An 11,663-nucleotide genomic window follows, 5' to 3' on the forward strand; every position below is an offset into this window, starting at 1 on the left:
ATAACGGTGGTAGCAAAAACAGTAAAGTTGGGACAAATCAGAAAACATTGGTTATAGTGAATTTGGGTGCTGGCCCCAGCATCTCGCTGCCGTAGTTGTAGCACTCGGCTAGTTGCAGACCGCCATCGCTGGTAAAGCTGGGCGTCAGCGGCTAGCAGCGGTGTTTGCTCGCCATTACCAGCGCTTGCCTCTCTAGCTTGCAGGTCCATCAGATGTGTTTTGCAGCTCCCCTTGCACAACACCTCAAAGGCTCGTACTCCAGCCCGTGGGGAAGTAGCTTCGCCGGCACGCAGTTGCAGCAGCAGCCAACATATCGAGCGCCGGCAATGGCGATGGTGCTTGGGTGGGGCGGTGCTGCGGAGAGGGCGAGAGCGAGATGAATGGGGAATGGATAAGAGCGAGATGAATGGTTAATGAATAAGAGCGAAATGCGGACGGTGGACTGATATTTCTGTAGCCCCACAAAAAAGAATCGAGGGTTGCGTTGTGTGTGTAGGATTTGCCTCAATCGCGTGGCTCGCGCATGTCCGGCTCAACGCTTGGCCGGCGCGCCGAATCCAAACGTTTTCCTTTAAAAATCACATGAATCACATCACAAATAAATAAAACCACATGAGCTGAATTGACCCATAATAAGCAAGCAAAGACGCGCAGCCGCAGGATCTCGGCCCTCTAATCTTCCGTAGCTCCGAGTCGTCAAGGCCGTCGGCCTCGAGATTGGCGCACCACCGTACGTCCGCTAGAACGTTCCAGCACGCACTCTCAGCCCTCATACCTCCTGAACGGCCCAGATCTTCTCTCCACACTCGCTAGCACATTTTTCTCCGTCCACGTGTACCCGCCACAGAACGGGGCATCCGAGGCACGGACTGCCAGGCACCTCCAGCCTGGCACGCATCACGAGGGCGTCGTCCACGAAGCGAAACTCCCACATCACCACATCGCCTCCATTTTCTATCACCAGCAAATCCCCCATTTATAATATAAAAAGAGCATTATTTTATTTTTCTACTGTATTTTACTCCTGATGCAGTGCTGCCAGTAACCGCTGCGGGTGGTAATAGTAGTAGTAAAAGATCCAGCAAATATCCATCCGATGGTTTCAGAGCGCCAGTGCGGCGGCGCCCTGTCAAGCGCGAGATAAAATCCGCCCCCCGCGACCGCGATTTCCCCCACTTCGCGTTTCCTCTCTCGATTTGTCCAAATCTTTTGTTCCTCCTCCTCCACCAGCGATTAGTTTGTTGTTTCCGGCATCACTCCGCACTAGGCCGCCCGCGCTGGCCTCGTCGTATCCTTCCCCAATTCCGCCGCCCCTCCGCGCCCGATATTTATTTCCTGCCTCAGCATCCATTTCCGTTGATAGATTTTTCCAGCTTTTGCTGCCTCGCCGTCGCTGCTAATATCCGCGCTGGGATATTTCTTCTTTTGCTTTCTTGGCCGCCCCCGGAGGCCTCCGGATCTTTCGATCGCGGCGAGCGGTCGGCTCAAGGTACTTTCTTGTTTTTCCCGATTCTGGCAGCGGCAGAGGAAGTTCTGCTGGGCGATGGAATGATTGCCTGGATGGGATCTAACCGTTTGATTCTTTTTTCTTGTTTGGGATGCCCTGTCTTGTCCGCTCTTTCAGGTAGTTCGTGAATAGGAAGGCTGATAGGTAGGTTATTAGGGTTTTGGGAGTTGTTTTTGTCTCTGCTCCAATACATAGATGATGAAATCCGGGGAGGAAGTTAGTCAGGGTCAGCAAATGAACGATTTTTCGGAGGAGAAAGCTGCTGGGGAATCGGGGGATGGTCGGAAGATCGAGAGGAGCCCTTCTATCAATCTGAATTCCTTGCCTGCAATAGCCCCTGCCACTACGGAGATTGGTGTCTTGCACGGCGCAGTGGAGTCAGAGGCCAACGATGCAAGCACTCACAAGGGAGACGAGTCCAGTGGCACTGATCAGAAGAAGGTTCTGAAGAATGAAGAAGTTGATGAAGCTGAAGTTCAGGCCTGTGCAGATGTGAAGAGCGACTCGGTTGACCCTTTGAACAGCGAGAACCATGCCGGGGAGAAGGATGCTTTGGTAACTGTGGCAGAAAATGAGGGGTGTGCGGATGGTGGCGATAATTATAAGGGAGTTCAAGTTCTCAGCATTGTCAAAAAGGATGAGTCTGAGGAAATTGTTGATTCTATTAATCCTGTGACGGTTGCGGGGTATAGAGAGGAGAAGGGCGCCTCTGGTTCTACTTCTGCAGTTACTGCGGTGCGAGCACCTGGCTCCCGCTCATCTTGTTTCCATGGTGTGACCAGGTAAGATTGGTCTTTTGTTCCTATAATTAGTATTTGGTCAGTGGAAACAGAACAATGTGTTTCACTATATTAACTAAAAAATCATAGGTGGCGCTGCTTACCAAACTTAATCAATCGTGCAGGCATAGGTGGAGTGGGAAATATGAAGCTCATTTGTGGGACAGTACTTGCAGAGTAGAAGGACGGAGAAGGAAAGGGAAGCAAGGTATGCCTCTTTTTATTGGAGCTTCTAGGGGGCAGTTATATACATTGTATCTGTGTGCCACGACCTATTCTTGAAGGACACACTCGTGATAGTTGGCGGTTTATGCTTATAGCCTCGTTGTCGGCGGTCCATTGTAGAATGTGGCTAGGTCTAGGGCAGCATGCACGCAAGAGAGAGCCACAGCCCACGCGTAGGCATAGAAACACTAGAGATAAATAGGTAGATAACTCTTTACTTTCCCCATTGATGGAGACCTTGCTATATGGAGCACAAAGAAAATTAATGATGTACAATTCGGCTAATAGTTAAACAAATGCTAGGACAGAGTAGGACGTATAGTTTGATTAGCTCTGGAAGTATCATAAATACTAGTAGGCAATATATAGTTCAAAGGGAAAAATAATGGAAGATTGTGTCTCACGTGTTTATTTTTTCCGTTAAAAGAAAATGCCAGTTTACTGGCGGTTCCTTTGTGACGTTATCTTTTTCCCCCGTAGTTTCTGTGTTAGCAAGGCAGCACTGTGTCGTTTCTGCATGTCACAACATTTTCTATTTGTCCAAGTTTATAATTTGTATCATCATGCCTTTCTGCGTCATCTGATTCACTGCACTTGGTAGTTAGTAGTGCTGGTGTTACATTCTTGGGCTGCATTAATGCTATCTTCTATTTAACCAATCTTTAGCAAAAGAGTACCGACTCAACATAGGTCTCGTGCAACTTCAAACTCCACTCTTAATTGTTTCCCTTAATAGAAATATACAAAGAGACATAGCTTTCAAAGGAATTGTATCCGTATGTAGGTTTTCTTGTTTTGGTTTAAGTGAAGACTATCCGTGCGTAGGTTTTCTTGTTTTGGTTTAAGTGAAGATTATATTTGGAATGCATTTAGTGGGGTGTGAGATCCTATCACACTGTGTGATGCAGAGTCACCTATTGAATTTGACTATCTTCTATCCGACATGAGGATAGTATATTATGCATTGTGCTTTTTATTTAGAATCAGGAACTTATATTGATAAGTTAGCAAGGTTACATTCTTGCTGAGTACATGGTGCTAAGAAAGCTGGGGCCTGGGATGCCTAGACACAAACCATAGTAGAATGCGAAGAAAAATTATCAGTCAGATGCGCTACCAAGTTGGCTTCTCGCTTTACAAAGATAATATCAAAATCACTAAACACCATAGTGAGCTCCTGAATTTGCATGAGGACAGGAAGAATCATGTCCTGTTTGTCAACCTGGACTTACCATAAGTTTACCGTAAGAATTTGCATTATGCATTATGGCTTTAGGAGTGCTTATTTGCTAACATATAATTCAGGAGTTTTGTGTTCCATAAGGCGATACTTTTAAAACTCAAACCGAACAATTAACCGGTCAAATGGCCAGTTCACTGATTTACTGGTCGAAGATCAGTTTAATGGTTGAATCATCATCATCATCATCAACAACAACAACAACAACAAAGCCTTTAGTCCCAAACAAGTTGGGGTAGGCTAGAAGTGAAACCCATAAGATCTCGCGACCAACTCATGGCTCTGGCACATGGATAGCAAGTTTCCACGCACCCCTGTCCATAGCTAGTTCTTTGGTGACATTTGCCACCACACCCGGGTTCTGATGTGGCGCGTCGCTGAGAGGGTTACGCCCCAACGAAAATCTTTTGGGTTTCATCTCCATAAGAATGGCTGAGTTTTTATGTTGGCTCGCCAAGCCTATCACAACCCTCCTCCTTTACCCGGGCTTGGGACAGGCTATGTTGAGACAACATAGGCGGAGTTAATGGTTGAACCATCAGGTCTAAGAAATTTATTTAGCATCTTTTTTTAGTTATGAAGCAATTGTTAAAAATGTCAACTAGTAATAGTTGTAACAAGATGATATACAAACTATCTTGCCTCTTACATCCTGTCCAGGATTGTAGGTAGGTTGGCAGTGTATCTCCCTTTTGACCATGAGGTGGGGGGTTTGATACCAACTTCGTGAACTAACTAAAATCAGTTCACTATTTTTCTCTTTATATGATCCACTCCTGTGATCTTAACTGGTTCTGGCACTACCATACTACCCTGTCCCTCCTGTTTTGGCTCTTAGAGGCTGTTTGGACCCCGCCCGCCCCCCCCCTGCCAATAGCTGGCACGCCAATATATTGGCGAGGGAATCCGCCGCCAGCGTTTTGCCCACTCGTGGGCGTAAAAACTGAACTGCCAGACAATATTTTGGCATGGCTTCAAAATTTTGGCGTCCAACCAAGTGGCCGCCTGCCCTAGCAGTCAACACAATTTTTTTCGTGCGGCTATGATCCAAACAGCCCCTTAAATCTATGTCTTGGACGTTATCTCTTAGCAATTATCACATACTAGCTTTTCTTGAATTGTTCCAAAATTAGGCATAACATTTAATTGTCATGAGTTTTAATGTATATCATGTTATTAACCTTTTCTTGTAGCTTTGTTATTTCCTGTTTCTTTAATATATATACTGTTATATTCAATATATATTCTGGTTGGTTACTGATGGTTTCTTGTAATGGTGTTCCAATACGGCGGTGCTTCAGTTTATTTAGGTAAGCATTATTTATTTCAGTCCTGACATCATGTCTTTCATTATTCTCAAGGAAAAAAGCGATAGGCATTAATTGTGTGTTTTGCCATCGCCTAAGCACATGCCTAGCATGATTAAGCGCTAGGCGTTCTGTTGTGGCCTAGGGCCTAAGGATCTGATTGATTTCTCTCCAAATTTTCTACCACGCAGGAAGTTATGATACTGAGCAAAAAGCTGCCAGGGCATATGATGTTGCAGCTCTTAAATTCTTTGGACTAAATACAAAGCTGAACTTTTTGGTATGTTTTTTCTTTCTCGTTTTTGCTTCCACCGATATAGTTACGGACAAGTGGATCTCATGAGTCAATACTATTCCAGATTTCGGAATATGAGAAGGAACTGGCGGACATACAAGACATGTCTCCAGAGGAATGTGTGACATACTTGAGAAGGTATGTCAAGGGCATATTAATTCAGACTCTTCAGATCAGTGTTCCAGTGAGATGATGACTTTTATAACAAGTCGATTTGTCCTGCAGGAGGAGTAGCTGCTTCTCAAGAGGGGCGTCTATTTACAGAGGAGTTACAAGGTGGCCTCTCCTGTTCATTTTGTTCAGCTTGTTCAAATGGCTAGCTTTTCTTCTTCAAACCAGCTCAAAACTCACATGTAACCATGTCCTACAGGAGGCAGAAAGATGGTCGATGGCAGGCACGCATAGGACTGATTGCTGGAACTAGAGACATTTACCTTGGAACTTTCAGTACGATGCACATCCCTAATTCTGCCCCCCTTGAACTCTCATCAATAGTTACCCATTTTTTAACTGAAAGACAGCATCCCATTTCAATTTCCTGATGTTTTGTTTTCGTGTTTGAACTAGAAACTGAGGAAGAAGCCGCAGAAGCTTATGATATTGCTGCCATCGAGATACGCGGCAAAAACGCGGTGACCAACTTTGACAGAAGCAACTACATGGACAGGGGCATGCATTGTATAGAAGGCGCAGGGTTGAAGCTGCTTGCAACCAAGCCAGAATAGTACCTGATTTGGTATCGTATATTGAACAGATTTGGTTGGCCGTATTTTGGAGCCTAGTGGTACATACAGATAGAAGAACTGGTTGCAGCCTGTCATTATCTGCTGCTGTATGATTCGTCAGATTATATATAGTTCTTTCAGAGAGAATTTCAGTAATTTAGCATGCTTTGTGTCCAGAACAAGATTTTGACCATGCATTACTGTTATAGTGTTTGTAGGCTAGAGTTGCAGTGGAAGATGTTGCTTCATTTCACATGTCTAAAACGGAGAATACATTTTACTTCTAAGTTTTGATGCTTGGTTTAATGAAATATTCAAGTGTATATTCCCATGAGGCAGCTTCTTAAATCCATTTGGCTTCATCTTTTTATCATTCACCAGTGTCGTAACATATGTGCAGCCTGTCATTATCTGCTGCTGTATGGTTCTTTTTATCATTCAGAGAGGATTTCAGTAATTTAGCATGCTTTGTCTCCAGAACAAGATTTTGACCATCTATTACTGTTGTAGTGTTTGACGCTAGAGTTGCAGTGGAAGATGTTGCTTCGTTTCACATGTCTAAAACGGAGAATACAATACTTCTAAGTGTATATTCCCATGAGCCAGCTTCTTAAATCCAGTTGCCTTCATTTTCTCGTTCATTTGCCAGTACTGCAACACATGTTGCTTGGAGAAATATTCTGACTGCCAGAATGCTATTGATGCATACACAAATTTCAGTCATCCATGAGAAAGTCATAACCATCCAAAGCCAGAACCTATTTACAAGATTTCATAATTGTTCAGCTATGTAATATATCAAATCTAAATACGATCCTCTAGAATTCTCCCCTTGACCTGGTCTGACCAATTCCTACATTAAAGGCACTGAAGGAGAAATCACACAAAATGCAGGGCTAAATATAGTATATAAGCTAAAAAGAACTAGCAGCACATCAGGTGAACATACATTGTGTCACCTGACGCCTGAACAGAAGAGCTTTCCAGAATCAGTAATTCGGGTGGAAGAATGGATTCACATCCCTCGCTTCCAGTTCTCGTTCAGCCCTGGCTCTCCTTTCCACCTCTACCTCCTCCAAAATTGAGCGCCTCGCGTTTGTAGTCTTAAACTGTGAGTGAAAATTAGGTAGTGCCAAAGATTAATCCGCATGAACATATTGTACTGTCGCATCGAACAAGAAAAAAGATGCTAAACGCGAAATTGAGAACATCTCTGGTGTGAACAAGGATGTTAATTGTAAAAGAAAAGGAGACTAAGGTGGGGCACTTATTTCCACTTAGTTTATATTCTATAAAATTCTGCATCCGCTCCTGAAGACATGATACTCCAACAAAAACACATGTAGAAACTGCATTACCTCCCTAAATCAGGTCACTTGCGACCTTTGGAAGTTGTATTCTCTAGACCATACTAATAAATGGTTACTGGAAATAGACAAAGGGAGGGGTATGCAAGGGAAAACTTAGTGTAGAAGTTATGTCACAATGGAATATGTATTTTATGAACAAATAACAAATTTTGAATGTTCAGTTGTTCACTATACTCAGGATGGACAGAGTACATCTTCTAAGCAAAGGGATAAAACACTTGCCGCAAGTTTAGTGTTAACCGTTGAACTTAACAAGCCAACTTACTAGGTCGAGTGGACCACATTCTAAACCCATGACAAGCCTATAAAACATTAACCTACCAATGGTCACTTTTCTGTAAAGAGTAGCTTACAGTATTGACAAAAACAATCTATTGTTTAGATGTGACATAGGTCATTTTGATAGTCATTCTATGATCCAAATCTGAAGGTTCATAGGATAACCATGACATCTAGTGAATCAGATAACCATGTGACATCTAATATGCAGCAGTATAGAACCCTCAACACTTAATGCTAAAATTCCGTAATCAGTAATCACATTATCATGCATTACAAAAGTCAACTTTAATCGCTGAGGAAGTATCACTGGTGACGCTTCTTACTGCACAAAGAACTGCTGGCCACTTGCCACCATATTCGCAAACGTGTACTGTAAAATTTACATAAGATAGACCATACCTTGTTAACGAGAGTCTCAAATGCTTTTGATCCATTTTGTTCAATGTATTTCTGTGCAGCTGAAATTACATCGTCAGGTTTATCTGAACCTTCCTTTTTTGGAAGATACCAGATGTTTACAACTTGCTGGTTCACAATCATTGGCCGCACAAAATGCTCATAAACATGCGCAGCACCGTTGAAGTAGGGCAAGACCAACCAGCAATTGAAAAACAGCTTTCCATAAGACCAGAAAGGGAGCCTGCAAAGCGCAAACATTAGTCTGTAGTAACTAGTAAGCATATCCATCCATCTCATGATGTACTTAACATAAATCTATTCCCAGCCATGAGGATAGTAGCAAATCACAAATTATAGTATTATACTACCAAAGCAGAGAAGGTATGGGGAAAGAAATTTATTTAAAGAAATCGCAGGTCATAAGGTTCCCAGGTGATCATTACAGTAAGACACACACTCTACTAATCCCACTATATTAGACAGTATCATAGTAACAAGGAAGTACTGAAGGATTTACAAAAAAGAAAAGTCCAATGAGATAGGGAACTGCCTTTTACCATTCAATTACTGCAGCAAAAGTGAGCTCAAACAGAGTGATAAACGAGTACAGCACCCAGTAAGTGAGCCATTGCTGATCATCTATAGGAGATTTTGTTTCTATTGCTCGAACAGACGCATACCTGCAAACGTGTCAATCAAAGTCTTAAATAAAAAAGGAAAAAAAAGAAACAATTGTGGCAAAATGGAAGGACAAGGATAAGTTTGTATCTGCTTGACGAGAAAACATTTACTTACAGAGGATAAGCGAGTGAAACTATGGGCCTGCAAGAAAAAGAAAAATACCTCATCAGTACTAATACAGGATGAGAACTGTTCTAAAATCCACAAGTTGACTGCATTAACTGCTTCCCCAATTTACAGCACCCAAGTAACTAGTAAGTGCAACTTAACTAATGGAAATAACGCTAACTGCAGCTAAAATGTTCTTGCATTTGCTAATCATAATCTAGCCATATACTGAGATGGCATATATGACATAGCCATGTCACGAATGTCCCAAATATAAATATGTGTTATCTTGATTATTATGGTCGTATAATGTGGGGGTATCCCAGTCTTACGGAACATCATCAGAGGGCACTGGTACGTTATGCAAAAGATGTAAAACCATAAACTCTAAATAGCAAGCCCTACTGGTAAAAATGCTAGGATTTTTTTTTATCGAAAGCACTAACTGTATGTTGATCCTTCCGTGGAACCATACACAATGACATGTCTTGCCAAAGAAGCTGAGGAACGAATCTACATAAGACCCGCAAAAAAAAAATCTACATAATCTAAGCCGGAAGACAGGTCACATATGATGAAGTCCTAAGCCAGAAGTACTTCATTACATCAATGTTCTGCAGGTCCTTTCAGAGCTTCCTTGGCAGCCCTGATAAATCAGTCCTCTGAATTCTATTGGTAGTACGTCGTAATGTCTGACGAACCAAAAACCCTGAACCCTGCCATGAATTTATCTGCCTGAATCCAACCACACATGCAAAATTTCCCCACCACATACACTAACAATCGAAGTTCCTACCGCAAACCACTGAACATTTGAAGATTTGAGGCGAGACTGTGAGCGACACTACAGCCCGTAGCCCACAAACCAGCGCACAAAACGACCACCCCGACCCGAGCGAAACAGCGCCGCCCGGCACGCCATTGCTACCAAGAACACGAAGCTAATCCGTCCAACGAGAGGAACAGGGAGCAGATCAGGGAGAGAGGCGGTACCGACCCGGCGAGGACGTCGAGGTTGCTGACGAGCACCTTGAGGAAAGATCCGGACCCCATTTGCGCAGCAATCCGCTCCCCCGAAGCTGCGAATCTGAGGAGTTGAGCTTGAGGGCGGCAGTAAATCGCAGGGGGTTGCTGATTTATTTCCGCCGCCCGGGGTTGGGTTGGGTTGGTTTGGAAGGAGGCCACCTACCTTTTCTTGGGTTCCTCTGGTTTCTTCACCCTTTCCTTCCGCCGCCCCACGCTTTCTTGTTGCCTTGTGTGTTTCTTTTGCTTCGTGGACCTGACGGCCGTGCTTCCGGTGAGCAGCGGGCGGCACGCGTGGACCCAGATCTCGTTGAGCGTCCGCGGGGAACTTTTTTTCTGCTTTTTTTTCAGAAATAGTTTTTTTAGGGGTTTCAGAAATACTAGTTTTCTTTCTACTTTTTTTTGAGACATAGTTTTCTTTTCTGCTATAAAGCACGCGCTGGAGCTGGGTCCGGCCCGTGTGGGACGAGCCCACGAGAGAAAAGAGGCTGGGACGTGATACCGCAAATGCTAGAAATCGCCCATTGCGAGATGAAACAATATCTCGCCCCAAAGCGGAAGTCTATTTCGGAAACCTTCCATCCAGTTTTGGAAAGGCTCCGAGCATATTCTTTTTTTTTTTCCTTTTTTGTGTGTTACTTTCTGGATTATTATTAGGTCATGTACAATGATGCTATTTTAGGAGTGCCATGTAGAATAAATGATAAGGTGGAGGAGAGAGAACTCATAAGAGAAGTCTTGTCTTCTCTTATTTAAGATAAGACAAAAGATGATCTCTTAACACAATATGTTTCACCGTATTTTTAGGAATTGCTAGTTATTGAAGATAAGACTAAGAGATGACCCATTGTAAATATTTTTCTTTGTCATCTCTAAATTACATGCAAAACTTGAGATAAGACTATCTTATCAACCATTGTACATGCCTTTAGGACCGTAATATTTGACACACATGTGCCATATAGCTAAAACTATCACACAACTTCTTCCTCCTTTTAATTACATGCATGATTGCATTAGGATGAATCACACTCATTTCACGTGCATTCTTCCTCTAATTACATGCATGCATTAGAGGACAAAAAAGTTGATGTCATTCTAGACTCTACTTATTCTGAAAATTTAAAATGTTTTGTAGCTCAAACCAGCGGTCTAATACAAAAACCGTTTTCACAAAAAAGATTCGTCACGACGAGATCTTCGAAACTAGATCCCATGTTGGTATGTTCCGACGACTTTTTCCGTGTCAGAAGTTACCGCGCCTCTGCTACATAAGTTACCACGCATGTGGTATGCAACTTACCGTGCTATTTTCAGATAAATTACCAAGGTATGTTTTTCAACATCTTTTTTCTCTTCTTGGTCAAAGTTATTGCGGTGTTTATATGTAAGCTATCGGGTATGCGCTCTTACCATGATATTTTTCATATAAGTTCTTGGGGGTATGTTTTTCAACAATTTTTTCCGCTGTTGGTCAAAATTACCGTGGTGTTTGTACATAAGCTATCGGGTATGCATTTAGTATATTACCGTGCTATTTTCGTAAAAAGTTGCCTGGGGTATGTTTTTCAACAAAAAATTCCCTCGATAATAGTTACCGCGGCGTTTGTACGTAAGTTATCGGGTGTGCGGTTCATATATCACCATGCTATTTTCACATAAGTTATCGGGGGTATATTTTTTAACAACTTTTCTTCCCTTGGTCATACCGCGATGTTTGTA

The 11,663-nt window shown here is 42.9% G+C and overlaps 2 protein-coding genes across 4 annotated transcripts; one reads left to right on the plus strand and one right to left on the minus strand.

The window, feature by feature from the left end:
- The first annotated feature begins 1,028 nt into the window (after positions 1–1,028).
- On the plus strand, positions 1,029–6,412 carry LOC125531024 (AP2-like ethylene-responsive transcription factor BBM1). The gene is made up of 9 exons (XM_048695428.1): positions 1,029–1,489; positions 1,625–2,289; positions 2,412–2,494; positions 5,053–5,061; positions 5,250–5,338; positions 5,418–5,491; positions 5,579–5,629; positions 5,724–5,800; positions 5,921–6,412. Exons 2-9 carry the CDS (start codon positions 1,703–1,705, stop codon positions 6,076–6,078), a joined length of 1,128 nt encoding a protein of 375 aa, XP_048551385.1. The 5' UTR covers positions 1,029–1,489; positions 1,625–1,702; the 3' UTR covers positions 6,079–6,412.
- A 333-nt stretch (positions 6,413–6,745) lies between these two features.
- Positions 6,746–10,218, minus strand: LOC125531025 (HVA22-like protein a). Of its 3 annotated transcripts, none has more exons than XM_048695430.1 (6): positions 10,108–10,218; positions 9,916–10,005; positions 8,925–8,951; positions 8,687–8,809; positions 8,130–8,370; positions 6,746–7,187 (listed from the first exon to the last, which is right to left on the minus strand). In XM_048695430.1, exons 2-6 carry the CDS (start codon positions 9,969–9,971, stop codon positions 7,068–7,070), a joined length of 567 nt encoding a protein of 188 aa, XP_048551387.1. In that variant the 5' UTR covers positions 9,972–10,005; positions 10,108–10,218; the 3' UTR covers positions 6,746–7,067. The 3 variants fall into 3 exon arrangements, with proteins under 3 accessions (XP_048551387.1, XP_048551388.1, XP_048551386.1); XM_048695431.1 differs by having other exon boundaries at positions 6,746–6,945; positions 7,028–7,187; positions 9,916–10,188; XM_048695429.1 differs by having other exon boundaries at positions 9,916–9,997; positions 10,108–10,161.
- Positions 10,219–11,663: the final 1,445 nt, after the last annotated feature.

The sequence above is a fragment of the Triticum urartu genome, unplaced genomic scaffold, assembly GCF_003073215.2.
Source record: "Triticum urartu cultivar G1812 unplaced genomic scaffold, Tu2.1 TuUngrouped_contig_6731, whole genome shotgun sequence".
NCBI classification, from domain to species: Eukaryota; Viridiplantae; Streptophyta; class Magnoliopsida; order Poales; family Poaceae; genus Triticum; species Triticum urartu.

What these genes read in the sequence shown, in the direction of transcription:
- LOC125531024 (XM_048695428.1), top strand. Translation starts at nt 1,703, where the DNA reads ATGATGAAATCCGGGGAGGAAGTTAGTCAGGGTCAGCAAATGAACGAT. An exon ending in TGTTTCCATGGTGTGACCAG is followed by an intron (nt 2,290 to 2,411) that starts GTAAGATTGGTC and finishes TCAATCGTGCAG; the next exon opens with GCATAGGTGGAGTGGGAAAT. An exon ending in TGTGTGACATACTTGAGAAG is followed by an intron (nt 5,492 to 5,578) that starts GTATGTCAAGGG and finishes TTTGTCCTGCAG; the next exon opens with GAGGAGTAGCTGCTTCTCAA.
- LOC125531025 (XM_048695430.1), bottom strand. Translation starts at nt 9,971, where the DNA reads ATGGGGTCCGGATCTTTCCTCAAGGTGCTCGTCAGCAACCTCGACGTC. An exon ending in AACCTCGACGTCCTCGCCGG is followed by an intron (nt 8,952 to 9,915) that starts GTCGGTACCGCC and finishes TTTTTCTTGCAG; the next exon opens with GCCCATAGTTTCACTCGCTT. An exon ending in TTTGCTGCAGTAATTGAATG is followed by an intron (nt 8,371 to 8,686) that starts GTAAAAGGCAGT and finishes TGCGCTTTGCAG; the next exon opens with GCTCCCTTTCTGGTCTTATG.